Source organism: Manis pentadactyla, chromosome 17 (genome assembly GCF_030020395.1).
Source record: "Manis pentadactyla isolate mManPen7 chromosome 17, mManPen7.hap1, whole genome shotgun sequence".
Lineage (NCBI taxonomy): Eukaryota > Metazoa > Chordata > Mammalia > Pholidota > Manidae > Manis > Manis pentadactyla.
The window spans coordinates 56,548,022-56,568,071 of record NC_080035.1 but is presented as its reverse complement, the minus strand read 5'-3'; the positions used below and the strand labels follow the sequence as shown (position 1 = coordinate 56,568,071).

The window sequence follows — 20,050 nt, the reverse complement described above, 5'->3', positions numbered from 1 at the left end:
TAAAAAACTTGAATCAAGATCAACAATCATCAGGAAAAATGGGTAAAGGATTAAATAAGTTTACATAAATAAAATACAAAGAATAATATGTAAGTATGTTCAACTTTGGTCATAATTACAGGCACACAAATTAAAATAAGACATCACTTTTCGTCTGCCAAAACCTGACGACAGCCTGAAGCGACGACCTGAAGGTAAACCAGCACTATGCTCACCTGGCATAGTACAAAATGGTACAATCTTTTAAAAAAGAAATTGTCAGCATCTATCAAAAGTTTGAGGACATACATCTTTCAACCCAGCGATTTCATTTTTAGGAAGCTATCTTATACACTCATGTGCATACACATAGAGATTTACAAAGACATTTTCTATTTTCAGTGTGTTGGTGGTATTTCAGTAAGAAAATAAGAAAAACAATTTAAAAGGCCTCCAGCAAGGGATAGGTACAACAAATGGTTCAGGCATAAGATGGAGTTTTACATGGTCTTTTAAATAAATGAGGTTGATCCATACGTTCTTATCCATTCATTTACACATCCGTTCAATAAATGTCTACTAGGCAATACTACGTGAAATAGTTTTTGCACTTAAGTAGACAAATAAATTAAGAATTGAAATAAATGTTACATGGAAACAGTACCAAAGGAGAGAGTATGAGGGCAAACTGTTTTAGACAGACTGCTCAGAAAGGATCCTTCTGAAGTAAAATTTAAACTAAAACATGAAAATACTCACAGCTAGCTGCCATGGGAAGCTTAGGGTGAAAGGAGTCTAGACAAAAGGAACACGAACAAAACCACTAGATTAGGAAAGGACTTAATGTGTTCTACAAAACAAAAGAAGGCTGATGAAGCAAAAATGGAAGCACAATAAGGAAGCAACAGAAAAAGGACAGAAGCAGAAGTGGAAGGCATGACTGTTGGCAGGGCCTTGAGGGACGCACGTCAGAGTTCCGAGGGCCTCGGCTCCATGCAGACGAATGATGGCTCAGATGTAGGTTTTAAGAAAATAACTCTTACATTCTGAAGATACGCAAAATATAGTATACACCGTGGGGCAGGAAATAAGTTGTAGGATAATGTATATAATACGGCCTTACCTACATTAAGACAGAAAAACACATTTGAATGTTCATGAAAGCTTACGTATGGACATGTATAAAAAACTCAGCTTGAGTTATGCTCAAAAACAGGACTGAGAGTTGCAGAAAAGGGGGAACTTTTATTCCTCACTATATACCCTTAGGCATGCATTAAACTTTATTACCATAAAGATCAAAATTTCATACCTCATACTATTTTCATAATTTAAAAATTAAATCAGCCACACTTGAAGGTGTTATTCAAATGATCTAATTAATGATTTCCAAGATACTAAATGTTATTAAAACCAATATCCCCAAAAATCTGCTTAAATTTTTGGTGACTCCCCAATACCTTAGAATCAAATTTAAACTCTTTAACTTGGTTACAACACTTGGTCCTGCGCACCTGAGCCTCCAGTCTCATCCCCAGAACATCTCACCATAACATTTAGTCCCACCCTGGAACCCGGCATTCCCCCAGCCTGTGCACATCCTACTCAGCTCATCCAGAAACACCTTTCTCTTCCACGTCCCTTCACCAAACCAACTCTCATTACCATCTGCCACGTACTAGGCCCTGAAGACACAGGAGGGAACAAAAAAGGCACCATCTTCAAGATGCATGCTACCCAGAAGGGAAGAGGGCATGGGACAATAGGGGATCTGTAATTCAAAAAGAGAGTTCCAGGAAACTTCTCAGACACTGTCACTTGGAAAAGAGACCTCACAAATGAAAGCACATGGGAACACAGTCATCATTGCTGGGGCCTGAAGAATGAGCCCTCAGAGCAGTAAAGCAGGGCCTCACAGGCCACAGTATAGAGACTGAACTTCAGCCTAAGAGCAAAGAAATGAGGGGTCTCATTCTGGTTGTGTTTTGAAGACTTGAGCTTATAATTTACTTATTAGCGTATTGTCTATCCTCAGCTTCTCCCTCCCCCATTAAAATGTGAGATTACATAAGGACAGAAATCTGTCTCAATTCTGTAATACATTTCAAACCCTTAAAACAGTGCCTGACACACAGTAGTTTTTCAATAAACAGTTGTTGAATGAACGAATGAATGAACAAATTAATAGCTTAGCGAGAGGTGAGAGGGACGTAAGGAGTTCAGTTGAGAGGTAATATTCTAGGTTAGAGAAAAATTACCGTTTTCCCTTAAACTCAAGGGGCATGCTCAGGTTTCACCTGCATGTTACTTTCTCTGGGACGCCTTCGCAGTCCTCCTGTACCAGGTTAGGCGCCATCACTATCTGATCATATTACACTCTGTCCTTCAATTACTACAGACCCCGTCACACTTAATCTCCATGACAGCAACGACTAGCTCTGCTTGTGCTCCACTCAATTCCCAGAGCTTAGCAAAATCAACACACTCAACACATTATTTGTTGAATGAATAAACTTATCCATCAGCTTCCAAAGAAATAAGGTTCTTATAACAAGACAATCTCCTAAATAATCTACTCCAATGCCAAAAGAACGTATCTCCAGAGCATCAATATTACATGTAACTCATATCCAAAGAGATGTAGGGGCTTGTTCAAATTCACATAGCTAAGTGATACACAGCAAGGAAATACCACACAGTAGTTCAGAGCAGGAGCTCAAGAACCAGATAGCCCTGGATTTTGCTTCAGTTTTAAACAATGTACTACTTGATGAAATATTGTTGACATTGGGCAAAATGAAGCCCAATATTTACCCTTGTTTCTTACTTAATTCTATGTCAAGCACTTTTTTCAGTGCATGATGCAGCTTAAAAAGTTTGCAACACAGGTTTCAAAATCTATTTTTAAAAAATATATATAGTGCTACTAAACTGTAATTTTTAAATAAATATTTCAGTAATTTAAAAAATCAAACTTCATATGACAGTAAGATTCAAATTGAAGGGCCACGAGTTTGCTATACTAAAAAGTAAGAGCAAACAGGTTCATTTCAATTTACAGATATTAAACTTAAAAAAAATGTAAAATAAGTATTAAGCTTTATTTACCAAATTCACTTTGTTCTTCATTTATATAAAACAAATCTCTTTCAAGCAAAAGCTCATTACTTTTTCACAAATCCAACTTGGCAATACTTGAAGAAAAAGCACAATTGATTCTGCTTAACACTCTTTAGAACATTCTTTGGACAATTCTCACATCTATTGACAATATGATAGGCAATTTAGGAAAACACTAAAGGTATTAAAACAACAGACTCTGTTCAACTACTGTTCAATATAATAACATTAAATAATTTATTAAGACAAAATTTTAACAAATGTGACAGTAATTTCCCCTGAAAATGGAAGAAAAGTCAAATACAAAAATTTCAACAGAAGGAATAAAACAAATTTGATGCTACTGATTCCCTTAGACAATTTGCAGTTGAAGTATTTAGAATAATGCTCTGACTTTCATATCAAATGTAGTTAAGACTGAGAAAACACAGAGAAGTACAAAAATCAATGAAAAAAAATTAATGACAATAATGTTCCTGAAGGCTTCAGATTAGGAGGTAGGTAAAAGGAACAGTCAACAATATCATTTGATTCTATTCTTCTAAGCAATAAAAATCCCTGTGCTTCACTCTGCACTCACAGCCTGCCTGGAAGGAAGCCCCATCCCTGGTCCTGAAGTCAGTTAACACTTTGGAACACTGTCAAGGAGAGGACTGCAGGAGAGTATTATGCTGTGAAATCCAAGAAATGGAGAAAGAGTAAAGAAGCCAATGGAACCAGTAACCATTTCTTCTATTTCAACACAATTTTACATTAAGTGGACTCTTACCATTCAACTCCGGAATGAAACGGGGGTGGTGTGATGTTGCTGTAAGTAGATCCCAAAATGTAAAAAGGAAGTAACAATAACTGGGTGCCTTTCCTGCAAGCCTCATTTATTTGTGAATGCTCGACAGCACTACCCTGCCAGGCAGCAAAGCCCAGTGGCTGTGCACAGGTGCTGGAGCCAGAAGCGAGGGCAGTACTGGCTCTGTGTCAGTGAGCAAGTCACCCACCAGTGTGACTCCCTGGAACTGGGTTTCCTCGCCCGTGAGATGGAGATAACAACAGTATCTAGCTCATGGAGTCATTGAGAAGATGTAATTAGTTAAGGCTGAAACGCACTAGAACAGAGTCAGGCACACAGTAAGCACTCGGTTCATGTTGGCACAATGTGATAAAAATCTATACGCAGCCCACCAACCTAAACTACCAAGGTTGTTCCTTGTCTGCCTGGCCTTGGTTGCTAAGTCCCGTGGTCACCACTCCCCCTCTGGACCTGTATAATACAGAACTAACACTGGCACCACAAGATTGGAAACACCATGCACTTTCATCTCTACTGTGCTTCACTGGATCAGATGATCTGCAGACTCATTACTGCTGGTGAGCAGAGGAAGGGCAAGAAAGGGAGGCAAAAACTGTAACACAGACAGGCAAACTCAAATAGTTTTCCCTGATGCTAAACAGCCAGTGTCCACAGTGATGTTTGTGCCAAACACCGACTCTACCATCCATGGCTCAGACCTCACCTCTCTTTCCTTACTTGCTACATACAGCCTACACATCAACCCTGAATTCTGCTCTCAGTGGATGAGAGTCATGCTATTCATTCATATGGCAAGTTAGTTTAGTCCTCAGCTGGTTCTAGAACTGTTTTTGCAAACAAAAACAATAGAAACATCACTTCAAAACACTACGGGTAAAAGCTCTGTCTGTAAACAATTCTGCATTCATATACAAGCTATGCTGCCCTTACATATAAAGTAAAGCAAAACATTTAACAATCCTGAGTTCAGGAAATAGGTGCCAGCTGACGGTTTTCCAGATAACTCCACGTCAAGCAAAAGACTGTTTTACTATGCTTTCAGATCTTTCTAAAATTGAGTATGTGTTTCTATCATTGTAAAACAGCATAGTAAATATAACTGAATCTTTTTTCAAAAATGTAAAATCTCTGGGCATCATCAGGGAAATTATTCTTGGATTAGCAGGGAAAAGGACACTGATGTCTAATACTGTATAATTACTAGGACACAGCTTTTCATTTTTTGGTTGTTTTTTTTAAACAATTCTCATTCACAATAGTGGTGACACTGCATAATACAAACTTCATTCAAATATATTACCCTACTCTGCTCTGAGATGCAAATGGATATTACTCTTCTCTCTTAAAGGACAAAAACTCAAAGGAGTTTAATAAATTTCCCCCCAAAGCAGTATGCTGATAGGTATTACAACCAAACACAGCAATTTTATCATTGGTAATTCCTACCTCTGCTTCTCACCTAAGACCTAACAGATCCCAGGATCCTACAGATTCAATTTACACTATCTCTCTCCATATGGTCTACTTTGCCCTATCCTAATACTGCATTTTAAGACCCTATCACATCTTGCCTGGATTAGAGGAAGATCATTCTTAATTCGTCTACTAACCTTGAGTTTTACACTGCTCCAACCCATTTGCCACATCACAAACCAAAGGAAGTTTTCTAATTCCACAATTTTATCATGTTAGCTCTTCTACATGAAATCATTCAGAGGCTCCCAAAGCCATAATAACCTCCAAACCAGTAGCATAGCAGTCAATGCTTGTCTATGGATCCTGATTTTTTTTCCAGCTCTCTTACCACAGCCCCTCACAGTGCATTCCTGCAGTCATCTAATGCTTCCACAGTCCCTCAACAACAAGCTTTTATAAACCATAAGACGTTTCACTGACCACAGAGCTGTGTCTCCATCCTCCTCCTCACATTTTGGCTAAGAATGCAGGGATCACTGAAATACAACTTCCACTGGAAGCTCTGCTGCGATGCCCTCCCACTAGGAGAGGTGACCCTCCCGCGCGGCCCATGCACTCCAAGCCTCAGTCATGAACATTTATTTCATTGTCTGTCTACCTGTAGGTCTCCCTAAGGGCACTGGAAGCTCTTTGAAATCAGGGTCTGTACCTTGTTATTCTTTGCTAGACAAGTGGTCTGGGATTCTAAGCCCTGTCTTCCATCAGCTTCAAATGCACACTCTTCACCTGCTCTCAAGTTCCTGAGATCAAATTAATAAGACATTGAATAAAACAAAACTTGTCAAAGGCAAAATACCTGATACCAGATGACTACCTGAGAATTACACTTTAAAATAACATTAGCTTCTCTCTGATGAAAAGGATGATTCAAGAACAAGACATACAGAAAACCATTCCAGAAGACACCTTAAGTACTACACACAGTGTTTAAAAAGAATGTGGTAAAACCATCTCCATATAACATCCTAAAGATCAAAATGGGAAAAGAGCACAAGTTTTAAGGAGAAATGTAACAAACTGAAATAACGTTAATTTAAGAAGGTGAAAAATACTTGGGGGAATAAAAACAATAAGCAAAAAAAAAGAATTTGGTCTTAAAAATACCAGTCTAATTTTTTTTAACTGTAGGGATTTTAAAAAAGAAAAGATTATCTACAATAAGCACATATTTTCAAATGCAAAAGTATTGCTAACGCAGTTGCTGAAACCACAAGGTATACAAAATTTTACACTATTTATCTGCATAGCCTCAAAAGTAATCTTTTACCTAAAAAGTCTAAACAACAAAATGTGAAAAGCAGTGCAGTTCTAATGTATGTGGAGTTACTAAAAAAAAAAAAAAAAAAACTAAATTAATAACCAAACTTCAAAGAAAAAATATATACAACCTCATCAGAAATAATTAAAAGCAAACTAGAAACAAAACTAGTATTAAAATTTATCAGAAAAACAAAAGAGCATTCCTTAAAATTACTTTTAAATACTTATCTGAAAACTATAACCTGTATACAGGTTCAATTGTGGCTTAACTAATTCAGACAATAGGTGATAAGAACTGAATATCATGGTTAAAGTTAACACAGATAATGAGAACCTATCATTATTTGAGAGTATAATAGTATCTTAAAAATCACCTAAAGCATACAAGGAGACAAAATTGAAAAGATAAGTGGATTTATTTTCTTCTACTTTCTACTTTTTCCCTATTTTCCAAATTAACAGATTGCAAATTCAACTACAGATCATCAAGTGTAGCCTCTCTGAAAAGAGAACCAAAATAACCTGTTGATCAAGCAAAACTAAGTTTATTCCTTACTACAACAAGGGATACCATCACTTTGGGGCAATCTTAGAAGTTCCATTGAGATCTGTTCAAGACCCAGTAAAGGCAAAGCTTAAGACCTACACTAAGGAAGTGCAGTGCTCCTCGGATGCCCACTGACCGCCCACACACAGCAGCGGTGAGGGAGTCGCACGCTGGAGAAAGCTCCAATTTCCTTTCCAGGATCCTTAGGAATGAGGAGCCCTTTGACTTTTCTGATGAGATTTGAAAATGTTTATTACTGGAAGAAATCTTCCTTATTAAGTAATAAAATATCCTCAATAATTTTGTTCTAAGTCCATAAGACAAAGTTGATATGGAAGAAGACAAGCCTAGGACCTATAAATTCATCTTCATACTGACTCCAGGAACCAATGAGTTCAGACAGTTCATCAGGCAGGTATCTAGATAGGACAAAATCTGCCTTGAAACGCACATCAAAACCTCGAGAACTTTCCCCTGTCCTGACTTGTTCTGTCCATGGGATTCTGGGTCTGGGAGAACATCTCCCTTTCAAGCATTAGACCACTGCAAGTGATCAGGTTTGCATTTAGAGATGGCCAACCGTTAAGTTGAGGGACCAAGACAGGACGTGCACAACAACATATTCGATATGCAATTACAAGATTCTCATGGGTTTGTCTCAGGCTAAGTCTGTGCTTGCTCTAAGTCAGACTTCTTAAATGTATCAAATCTGCAACTCAAATTTATGTTCTTATGGCATAACTTCACCACGAGTAATTAAGAATTACACTACACTCTTTTGTAAGCTTTTGATATGAATGGTTCATTTGAGATGCACCTTCCCAGGTAAAAAAAGGAAGCAAAAATCTTAAGTACCTAGTGTTCTGCATTTGTTAATGAACATGAGGAAGCTTCCAAAAGAAATTCAGATTCCGGAATTGTTTCCTTGTGAAATTCAAAGGGAAGACAAGGTTCATGGGGAAGAGGAAAGACAAAAGAAAATAGGAAAAACTTAAAAACACTCACAGACCTGACAGTCTTTATCTTACTATTCCTTTTCCTCCACCCTATGCTCCTCCATTTCCCCTGCCCTGTTCTTTCTTTTTCTATCCTGCTGTTTTTCTACTAGTTTGCCAGAAACCCTCCAAACAACATTACCTTTTAAAATTAAGCCCCTTTCAGAATAGGCCAAGTCTCTAAGGCTGAATTAAAGTTTTGGTCTCACTCTGAACTGAAATGCATTACCAAAGGCTTCCTAGAGCCTACATAAAGGAGAGAGAAATTTAGAGAAGTTTACAGAGAATATTCTAGGAATACATAATATAGAATCCCCAGATTTATATCAGTTGGTTCACACTGCTAGTAAGAACCTCAGACAGAAAATACTGAATTAAAGGGAAAACAGGAAAATCCTGAAAGTAAGTTGAAGCCCCTAGTAACACAGGAAACCAGAGAGGTTTAGAAAAACTAAGTGATGCACGAGGTCCTTGGGAAGCTACCACCAAAATCCTTTCTGGAAAACAGTGGACTCTTGTCTAGTTGTGTTAGCAGAGAAAGGGTAAGTTCATTGCAGACTTCAGAGATGGACTCTTTAATACCCATATACAGCATTCAGGAGTACACTCCAGAACAGCTGTGACCCCCGTTCTCTCCTCATTTTTTGTGAGCAGCCTTAAGCCAGAAAGAAAAAACTTGATAAGCAAGCGACAACTGGATGGGCAACAGTCACATTGTCAGATCTTCAATTCTATGCTCTACATTTTGAAAGAGCATGAAAACAAAAGCAGAGTAAGATCCAGAATAAACTAATGGCCTTACAGATAAAACTACATGCTCTTATTCCAGAAATCCAGTCTTTTGATAAAGACACCTTTAGATAATGGTACGCAGAAGTGCCAATGGATAATTTTCTGTTTTAGCCAAGAAATGAAGAAAAAACCCAAAAAAACTCATGTTCCAAAAGTGAATTAAGTACCCATTTCCCATTTTATCCATTAACAGAGAAGGAGAAATTTCAATAATTTTAAATTATTGACACAGGTGGCACACTATTAACCTTAAATCCTCCCGCTGTTACACAGTGCTCTCTCAGAGTCAACAAAGTACTCTCAGACGGTTGGGTTTCTTTACTACTCTTCCCACTTCCCATGTCCCAGCCCACGACTGTCACCTTCAGACCTTTATTCAAGGCCCATGCCTTCTTCCTATGAGACACTACGCCCAATGACTTCAGAGGAAAGACTCTGTGGGAGCACAAACAACAGAATTTCCAGCTCTCCTGATGACCTCTCCCTCAACTCCTGAGGACCGTGCTACTGATGATCAAGGCAGAACTGATTTGGACTGACTCATCACTACCCTTCTGACTAAATCAAGCCCAAACTGAAGATCTCAAGAAGGCCAGATTTCTCATTAGAAAAAGTTAGGATTATACTAGTAGAAGTACTGGAGTTGAACAGGTCAAGGTTCATAATAACGCATCCATACCACTACCCAAACTTGCGTAACTCTCTAAAACGAGAAGGTAAAGAAAGACTAGAATCCAATAGTGCACAGCCTAATAAAGAAAAGACTGGTCGGTCATACTCTGCTCAGGTCTCTCAAGGCTGCAATCAAGGTGTGGGTGAGACTGTATTTCCATTTGGAGGCTCAAATGGGGCAATTCCAAGCTCATTCAGGTGGTTGGCAGAACTGACTTCCTTGTGGCTATATGACTGAGGGTCCCACCTTTTTGCTGGCTCTCAGATGGAGATCACCCTCACTCACATCCTTACAAGCTGCCTGCAGTTCACTGCCATGTAGGCTTCCTCAATATGGCTGCTTACTTCCTCAAGCCAGCAACTAGAACCTGTTCCTCAGTCTCCTAAGATGGAGTCTTACATGAAGCATAGTCACAGGAGTGACATCCAATTACTCTCCAGTGACTGACAGCCCATCACTTTTGCCTTATACTATTTACCTAATTAAAGGAGTGACATACCATCACCCTTTGCCATATTAGTTAGGAAGGCACATCATAGGTTCTACCCAAATTGAAGAGGAGGGGATTACACAAAGACTTGGATGCCCATTGGTTCCTCAAAAAGTTAAATGTAGAATTATCGTATGACCCAGCAATTCTATTCCTGGGTATATGCCCAAAAGAATTTAAACCAGTTATTCAAATAAATACTTGCACACAAATGTTCACAGCAGCACTATCTACCATCACAAAAAGATGGAAATAACTCAAATGTCCATCAACTGATAGCTAGATTTTTAAAAAGTGGTATAGTCATATAATGAAAAATTATTCATCCATAAAAAGGAATGAAAAGTGATACATACTACAACATGGATCCTATATTCTTCTTAGTTTACTGTTAAACCTTATTTTCCTTTATCTGCAGTTAACAGAATCTCAATTTAACTTTTTTATTAATTCAAATTCTCGGTGAAATTCTTTATTTGGTTACCTATTTTGCCACCATTTTCCTCAAGTTTCCTTAACACACTGATCAGTTATTTTACAGTCTTTATCAGCCAGCTCCAGTATCTAGAACATATGTGATCTATTTCTATTGTGGGTTTTTTTCCTTTTGGTTTTTAGTTATGTGCTCCTTTCTTTTGCTTCCTAATAAATATGTACCAAATGACAGATAAGGTGCATATAACAGTTATGTGTGTAAAATCTACCTCCAGAACATTAATCATCCAACAAGCATTTAGTGAGCACAATGTGCCAGCCACCATGTGCACGTGACTGCAATGATAAACGGAGCACAGTCCTTGCCAGCAAGGAGCTTACAATCCAGTGCAGGAGGCAGACATTAATAACCCACCATTAAATGGCCAAAAAGGCTAATGAAATCTGAGCTCCCTACTATACATCTTACCTCATCACTTAGTTGTCTCTTCCTTAGCACTCCAGCCACAGGATTCCTTGCTGTTTGTTCAACAAGCACACTTACATTCAACACCATTGCAGTGGTTATTACCGTTTCTGCCTAGTATGCCTTGCTCTTCTCTCTCCACAGGACTTGCTGTCACCTCTTTAGACGGTTTGTAAACCTATCTGAAATTGTGACTAGACCCCACCTTCCAGCATTCCCTTCCCCCATTCCCTGTCTTATGTTTCACCAGAGCACATACTATATATTGTATTTGTTTATTGTCTGTCTCCTTCGAAAGCATAAGCTCCATGAGGGTGGGATTTTTTTTTTTGGTCTGTTTTGTTCACTACTATATCCACACTACTTCAAATAATGTTGGGCAAATAGTATGCACTTGTTAAATATTTACTGAACAGATAAATGAATGATTCAAAATGTGATGGGTGAAGTGCAGGGTTCTACGGGAAAATACAGCAGGGGGTCTAATCAGATAGTCAAGGAATAGGTCTCTGTGAGGGTTGTATGTTTAAGCCAAGACCTAAACAATGAGTAGGAGACAGGAACGAAGACAGAAGCAGAATCAATACACATATGAGAGAATTAAGTACAGAAGTTTTAAGAATCTGAAAGATATCATATGTGGTTGGTACATACAGTGCAAAGGGTAACCGGCACAATACCAGTTTGAAGAGAAAAACAAAAGCCAGCTACTTTAAAGGATTTAAATGAACAGTCATTCAAGAGTTTTTAAACACAGGCATAAGATCAAATCCGGATTTTTGAAAGATCACTCAAACTGCAGTGTCAAAAATTAATTGGATAGGGCCAAGACTGGCTATAAGGAGACCAGTTAGAAGGTTGGTGAAGTAATCCAAATGACTGATGGTAACAAGAACTTGGTGTTAGCACAAGGAAACAAAGTAAATGGAACAGAAGATAATTTAAGTGAATTCTCTGTAACAGTATTTATCAAGAATGACTCCAAGTTTCTAGCTTGAGAAACATGTGGAAAATACCACCACATTCTCAGGTGGGAAAGAATGAAGGATGAAAAGTTTATAGCAGGAGTCAATAAGCTTTCTCTGAATGGGCCAGGTAGTAAATATTTCAGGCTTTATGAGCAATATAGCCTCTGCCACAATTACTCAACTCAGCCATTATAGTGGAAAAGCAGCCACATACAATATGTAAAGAAATGAGTGTGGCTGTGTTCCAATAAAACTTTATTTACAAAAACAGGCATGCATGGAGCCAATTTGCCAATCCCTTGTTGGAAAGAAAACGAGTTCTCCTTTCAACTTGTTATTTTCAAGGTGCCTTAAGGGCACCAAGTAGAGCTGTTTAATAAGCAACTGGATGTATAGCTCTGAAGTTCAGAAGAGATATCCAGAACAGACGTAAGTTTGAGATTTGAAGCCACAAAGTAAGAAAGATTGCCCAGGGCAAGTTTGTGCACTATGCCCTGCTCGTAACCCAGAATAAAACCAACATTTAAGGAACAAAGAGAGGAAGAACAAGCAGCATGAAAACTATGAAGGAGCACTCAAACAAGCCAAAAAATACAAAAACAAGGCTAGGACTGAGTAGTGTACAAAGGTGAGTATTTTGAGAAGGTTAAAGGTGACCAAGAGACTCAAATGCTTCAAAGAGATTGAGAAAGACGAGGATTAAAAATTACATATTGGAGTTAGAGAGCTGGAGAGGTTGCTGGCAGCTTTCTTCACAAGAGAAATTTCAGCAAGAATGAGGAAAGAAGCCACACTTCAGTGGATTAAAGATGAAGTGCAATGAAAGCGAGTACAGACAATTCTTCTAAGGCACGTGGCTGTGGAAGGGAAGTTAACTAAGGTGGCAGCTGGGGAATGACATGGGGTGATTGTGCTCTATGCAGAGGAGGAACACATACTTCTTCCCACTAGACCGGAACCACCACGATGTGAGGAATCATGGGTACCTGGTTTATCCCCATGTGCTTCCCACCACGGAGCCCAGTGATCACTACATTTGTTGACTGACTAAGCATTTTTAATAGCAATGGTCAGAGAAAGGAGCTAACAGACAAGGAGAGTTTTATGATGTGGAATACAGAAAAGATAACCCGTGACACTGTGGCCCAAAGAGGCTATAAAGGGTACATCTGGCAAAAAGAGGAAGAAGAGGCTTTCTAGAGGATGGGGAATACCTCTTCTTGTAAGAGAGAAGAAAAATGGATGAATACAGGTTAGGTAAATACGGGCAAGAGGATGAGCTTATCTATCCATCACGCAGGGGTCAAGCCTGTGAACTATCCTGTAACATGTGAAATGATCCCACACAATAAAGAACTGCCCAGCCCAAAAAAGTAATAGTAAGAAACACTGAGATGAGTTCTTGCAGATGAACTCAAATCACAAGGTTAAAGTCTACACAGAGACTCTTCTAATGAGAAACAAATGGATAATTTTTGCAGACATGAGGCTGAGAGAGAAGGGACACACATACACTCCAATTCTTGCATTTCTTAGAAGCCTTCATCTGCAGAAGCTGCTTCTGGTGGAGGAGCTATGTTTAGGGTCTACAGTCATCCGTAGCTATGCCACTTTCCATCAAAAACATGTTGACATGTTATATTTTATGCATATGGACAAGAAGTTCAACCTAAAGACACACAGAGAACATCATAATGTTTCAAACATTAAATATACACCACTGGTAAATGAAATCCAGGGATCTAATAGCACATTAAAAAATTTTTTACCAAGTTTTTTTCCTATGACAGTATGAGTCAACACTTACCACTAAATACAGTGCTTGAGTGGTGCCTTGCTCTTTTTAACTTATGCCACTTAAAATGATCCAAGTATAAACATTTTTTTAACCTACACATGTATATTTAAAAAGCAATAAAAAAAGCTGCATTTTGTCTTACACTTCTGACAAAATGGTTGACCTGAGGATACATACTATAAGGATTAGAGTAAAATAATTTCTCACCTTGACTACTCCATCAAAGCCAGGGATTGTGTTAACCTTTGCATTTTTAGCTAGTAATTTGCTTTCAATCTTGTCACCCATGGCTTCAATAGCATGAGTGTCAGGTCCAATGAAAATGACATCTTCTGCTGCCTGTGGAGAAATACAAGTAGAAATTTGTAACAAAAAATATTACAGTGCTTGACATGGAGTCATAATTTTATAAAAATCCATATGCATACCTACTAATTATTTACATACCAAAAACTGAAAAGCAACCATTTGAGCAAATACATTAAAGTATTTAATACTGTACTGCACATAGTACATGTGTACAAAGACATATGAAACAAAGGCCAGATTGAAGAAAGATAACTAAAAGCAACGAAGAACTCTTGCTTGATGTTAACAGGATTATTTGGAAAAGCAACTTCTATGGTATCCTGCCAACCAATCTCAACATTAAGTTCACTTTTAAAATACTTTCTACGTCTTTGTATTGTCAACACCCTTTCAGCACAGTGTATTGGATGTAGTTCAGCACAAATACCCATTTTTACTGAATACCAACTCTATGCCAGGCTTTGCACTAAATGTAGAGGATGACAGGGATGAAAGTCACAGGACATAAACTAACCCAAGGGAACATGATCACTGACACCTCAGAGAAATACACAAAATGGCAATCAAAAACTTGTTAGTCATGTTGACAGATAGTAACTGCACTAGTTGGGGTGAGGATTTAATAATATGAGTAACTGTTGAACCACTGTGTTGTATACTTGAAATCAGTATAAGCTTGTATAGCTATGATACCTCAATAAAAAGAAAATCATTAAAAAAAAAACTTGTTAGTCATCTATTACTATTACTATGAAGTTCTACCTTCTTCTTACTTTATCTGCCTAGGATCTATTCCTGATAAATCTAGTTTGATGGTGTTTTTTATTTTCTGATACACTGGAATTAAACTGTTTTGTGTCATGATTCAATAAGAATCTGAGACAAAATTTTTGCTGTGTCTTGCTTAGGTTTTAATAAGACTCTGTAATGCATCTCAATGTGTCAAATGGGAATTTTTTCATATCTTAAATGCTATATTATTATAAGTGTGCATGTGGAATGCACATTTTTTTATTATAAACATTTACAGCAAAAGTACAGCATGTTTATATCTTTGTGATTACAATTAAATGAGTCAAGAATTGGGACTTTACCAGGTAGAGTTATGGTTTCAATAAAAACTGCTCTGCATAAATCACATTAAGTTCCCCCACAATGGATCCACCTCTTGTGTTTACATTACTGCAGTAAAGAAAATGCTAACACAGTAAATACTAATTAGGGACAGAACAAAATACATGACAGTTAGCACCACCATGAATATGGTCTAGGAGGAGTCTGGGCATAGGTCTAAAGGAGGAGCTTCTTGTGGTAATGGATTAAGTAAAGAAATGAGGTTAAATATAAAAAAGGAAAAACCAGATTGTATGGTGGGCATCACCACCATCAATTCTCCCATGACCTGAGGTCAAGGTCTGTACAATGAAAAAGTGTGTATCTTACATCTCATATACTATCTGCTGGTATTGCTGCCTGAAAAGACTCTTGACTTGGGAAAGGACCTGCGTTCTCCTAATGACAATATAGCTGACACTTGACCAACACGGCGCGGACGGAGCAGTTCCCCTTCCGCACCCATTTCTGACTGCGAGGGGTCGGTGCCCGTAACCCCACATTGGGCAGGGGTCAACTGTACTACCCAGAGTGACAACTGCAGTGCATTTCTTGGATTGCCCTCTCGGTCACATGGCCCAAGAGGATCACACCCACGCGGCGCAGGAAGCAGAAGTAGAACAGAGAATCCACGGAAGGAATATATGAGGAGATTAACATATGGGAGTTGAGATGATGACTTCAACTTTGTACATGCTGGTTGAAATGCCTGCTCGGGAAGCAGACGGAAAGCTCCAGGGGTTCTCAGGTAAATCCACGCTGAGATACAGATTCTTAACAGCATCAAATTTGGGAAGGAATTAGGGAGGAATTAAAAGTTGTAGATGAAATCATTCAAATAAAATGTACAGAAGTTAATGCCTTTAAACTCAGGATGGATACTTTCCCTCCTCCCCAAGCGCAAGACAGAAGAAACTGCAATTTTCAGATTCTGAGTTAAAGCCTCCTTTTGTTTGTGTGACAATGGGGATAATAACTGCCTTGCAACTTTGACTGAAGGACTGAATAATAATGTAAAACACCAAGATGAGTGCCACAACTGTTAGTTCTTGTTCCCATCCAGAAGTCTTGATAAAAAGAGAACACTGGAATAACAAGATAGCTAGGACCATGGGACCCCAAAATAAATTACAGGAACCCAAATATCTACAGTTACAGTGTTACAAATGGCAGAATGCTAGATAAGAAAACTCTTCAGCTGTAGAGATGCTCATAAAGTACCACTCTGCCAAGTGGTTGTATGCAGTTTGAATAGAACCTTATATTCTTTAAAAGAAAAAGAAAAAAAAGTCACATGTGAAACTCCAAAAATGTAAAATACATGAAAAGCAGAGCTGCTCTGTAGGAGGGGCAAGTAGCGGTAGGCCTACGTCGCCACGTACTCCACGTCTCCATCTGGGCACACTGGTCATTTTAAACAATAGCGATAATCATACTCATTTCTCTTTATCCCAAACAATCATGTTTCAGCTATCAACTGTCCTTCCATATTCTCATTTTACTTGCTAAGATAGAGGAATTTTATTAGAAATGCTGTGGTATTTTAAATACCGTTATGCCAAGTAGATGTAATCAAGCAATCAGAACACCCACACGGAGTTGAAAAAACAACATAAATGAGAACATCCAAAATACATTATGATTGTACAATAAAGCTTCTGCTTAACAGGATACCAGTGATCAGAAACCACTGATTTTCCTCATGCATTCTAATTTCAGGAAAATTACTCACCCCAAAAGGCAAGTCACCAAGAAAAAAAGTTCTCATTAGTAGCCATTCTTTGACCCATCCAACAGAAAAGAAAAATAACCAGTTTTAAGCTGTGTAACTTCCTGATCAGAGGTTTCAATGAACTAACTTCCTTCTTATCTATATGTTTTGGTAGTACTCCCTGGGTTAGTCTTTAAATGTAATTAAAGCAAAATGAGAAAGCAGTATCTTAGCTCCTGACTCACATAATTCTTTGACTAAAAAACCAAAGATGAGGTAAGGGTAATACAGCATGGTAACTGCAAAGTGATGGAGCATGTTTCAAACGTCCTCAGGTTCTTGAATAAAGTTGTTTGTGTGATTTGGAACTTTAGGCCAGAATTTATCCCCTAGTAACCTTCTGATACTCTTCTGTTAATCCTGTTTCTTTTGTTATCCATCTAATTATCCATTTCCCTTAATCACCAGTAAGTCTTTTTCACATGTGACTGCAATCAAATTTACTTGTAAAAATATGCTTTTTAAGGTCCTTGTAAATTTAATATGAATAATAAACATAATATCTGAATACAGATCAAAGTCTTATGATCATGAAAAAAGTAGGCATTTTTTAATCATCATTGGAAAACACTTTTAACAATGACACACAGGAAAGAAATTATGAAAGCTGAAATCACTGCTCTAAGATTCCTTTAATTTTCTAGACTCAGTGACTTCATGGTTCTTGGCCAAATTTTGATAGAAGAATGGGAAAAATGGTTGGGTTTGAGTAGTATGTTAAGGAAATAATGAGATTTAATTTACAATAGGTTTTATGTTGCAAATGAAGGACAGAAATAACTACCTATAAAAATTAAAATATATAATACATATTTATTGTTAAAAATACCACAACAGTTAAATTGCTATACTACAAATTCATATTTCATAAAAACATACTCACTTTATGCTCACCAAGAATTACTAATTGGGACACTATAAAAACAGGGTCAAATAGGAGAAAGCCATGGAAAAACTGAGTTGAACTGCCCAATGGATCCAGGTTCTGAACATTAATGTATTTCCTGCTTTAAAAAAAAGCATTTCTGATAGAAAAGGCCAGTTCCAGGATTGGTGCAGGGAAGTTAAACACAAGAGATTTTTTAAAAAGTTGTGTCGGTGAGAAAGCTTTCAAAACTTAGCATAGTTATCTCAAAAGCACATAGTTAACAGATAAAATGGGCTACCCACTGAATATAGTGATAAGATAAGCACCCAAAAGACTAACAGGGGGACTACAAAGTTAATTCATCTTTTCAAGACCTCAGAAAAAGCCTTTTCCTGCTATCTCTGTTCAAGTATTTGTACTTCTTGAACTTCTTGTACTTCGCTTATTTTTTTAATGCATGGCTCTTTTTAAAAATCAAAGTAGAGGAAAACTAATTTCACACATAAAACCAAGCAAAATAAAAGTATCAAGGTAAACTCCTGTACAGTGTTTTTAACAAAAATAAACTATATGGACTAGCACAACATCCATGGAGAAAAAAAGCACAAGAGAAAGACATGCCAATACAACAGATCAAAATTGTTACCTGCTATTTCAAAACAAGCTGAAAGACATTTTAAAATGATAGACAACAGGGAATAACATAAATCAAAATCAGAAATGCTCAGAAATGTGTGACAGACCTCAAGATATAATTAGAAATGAAAAAGAAAACCGTATCAATAATAAAGACTAAGTTAGAGAGATCATAAGAGTGAATACAGAAAACAGATAATGGTTTACAAGACATAGAAAGTGACAGGAGTAAACTTTAAATTTAAGAAAGAAAAAATATACCAGAAAAGATAAAGAACATCCAACAAATGGATAAGAGGAGTCTTTGAAGAAAAGTAAAGCCAAGAAAATGCTAAAAATTATAACACAAGAACTTTCTTAAAATTGAAAATACGTATCAAAAGAGCATACTACAAGATACCCAAGAAATTCAAACTGGAATGAGCAACACTGTGATACATTCTAGCAAAGTTTCTTAAGCGGAAAAAAAAAAAATAAGAAAAAAAAAGAAAAATGTGACTCACACAAAAGGAAAGTTTAAATTATCACTAGACTTTGACAGCAATAATTCATGCCAAAAGAAAATGGAGTAATGTACTCCACTGAGTAAGATATTCAAGAAAAGTATGAGCCAAGGATTTTAAATCCAAGAAAATGGACTTCCAAGTACAAAAGGCATATAACACAGAGAGAGTAGGTTGAGCACGCAGAGCCCAGAATTTCCCAGGTGCAGCAGAGCTATGGTGTGTCTGAAATAATAAAACCAAGTACAAAAGGCAGAGAAAACATAATAAGCAAGAATTCATTACCTCTTTCTTAGGAACCTAATAAAACGGGGGTTTGCAAACTACTGCCTACAGCCCAAATCAGGCCTACTATCTGTTTCTGTACAGTCTACAACCTAAGAACGGGTTTTACATTGTTAATTGTTTGTGAAAAAAATTTTTAAGACTACTGTTATCATGACATGTGAAAACTACATGAAACTGAAATACAGTTACATTGGAAAACGGGCATGATCGTTAGTTTACATGTTATACGGCTGCTTTCTGACACCAAGACAAGACAGAGTACTTGACCTGAGAAGTCAAAAATATTTGCTATCTTGCCCTTTCCAGGAAAAGTTTGCCCACTCCTGTACTAGAGAACAAGCTTTAGGAAACCAAAATAATTAAAGAGATCAACAAAAAAGGGCCTGTAGTTACTTGGAGAACTAAAACTAAGGGAAAGCTTAAGGAGAAAGTATAGTATACAATGGCTGTATTTTCTGACAATACAGACTAAGTACAGCTATTTTTAAAAATGGGAGAATAGGGAGATGTCTAGAACAATGTTTTCAGTAACCACAATGGTATTAATATTGTTATCTTTGGACTACTGTGTGCATTACTGACTAGACAAGTAATTCTGTGGTATTTTAACTTTTATCATTTCCCCTATCCCTGAGAGTCAGAATTCTAAATATGAAAACTGAAAATAGAGGTAACAAAGAAGAGGTTAAGTGAAAATTCTCAATCTTGAATGTGAATTCAAAGTATCTTATGAACACAGGAGATATCTTTATCTC

The 20,050-nt window shown here is 37.4% G+C and overlaps 1 protein-coding gene across 6 annotated transcripts in view; it reads right to left on the bottom strand.

The window, feature by feature from the left end:
* Positions 1-20,050, bottom strand: part of PCCA (propionyl-CoA carboxylase subunit alpha) — a 358,555-nt gene that overhangs the window by 241,546 nt on the left and 96,959 nt on the right. For 5 of the 6 annotated variants that reach the window (XM_036893600.2, XM_036893604.2, XM_057494481.1 and 2 more), the window contains one exon: positions 14,015-14,146. In XM_036893600.2, coding sequence (XP_036749495.2) covers positions 14,015-14,146 — 132 coding nt within the window. Of the gene's footprint in view, positions 1-14,014; positions 14,147-20,050 lie in introns of those variants that run through there. The other variant, XM_036893608.2, reaches the window with a different exon arrangement.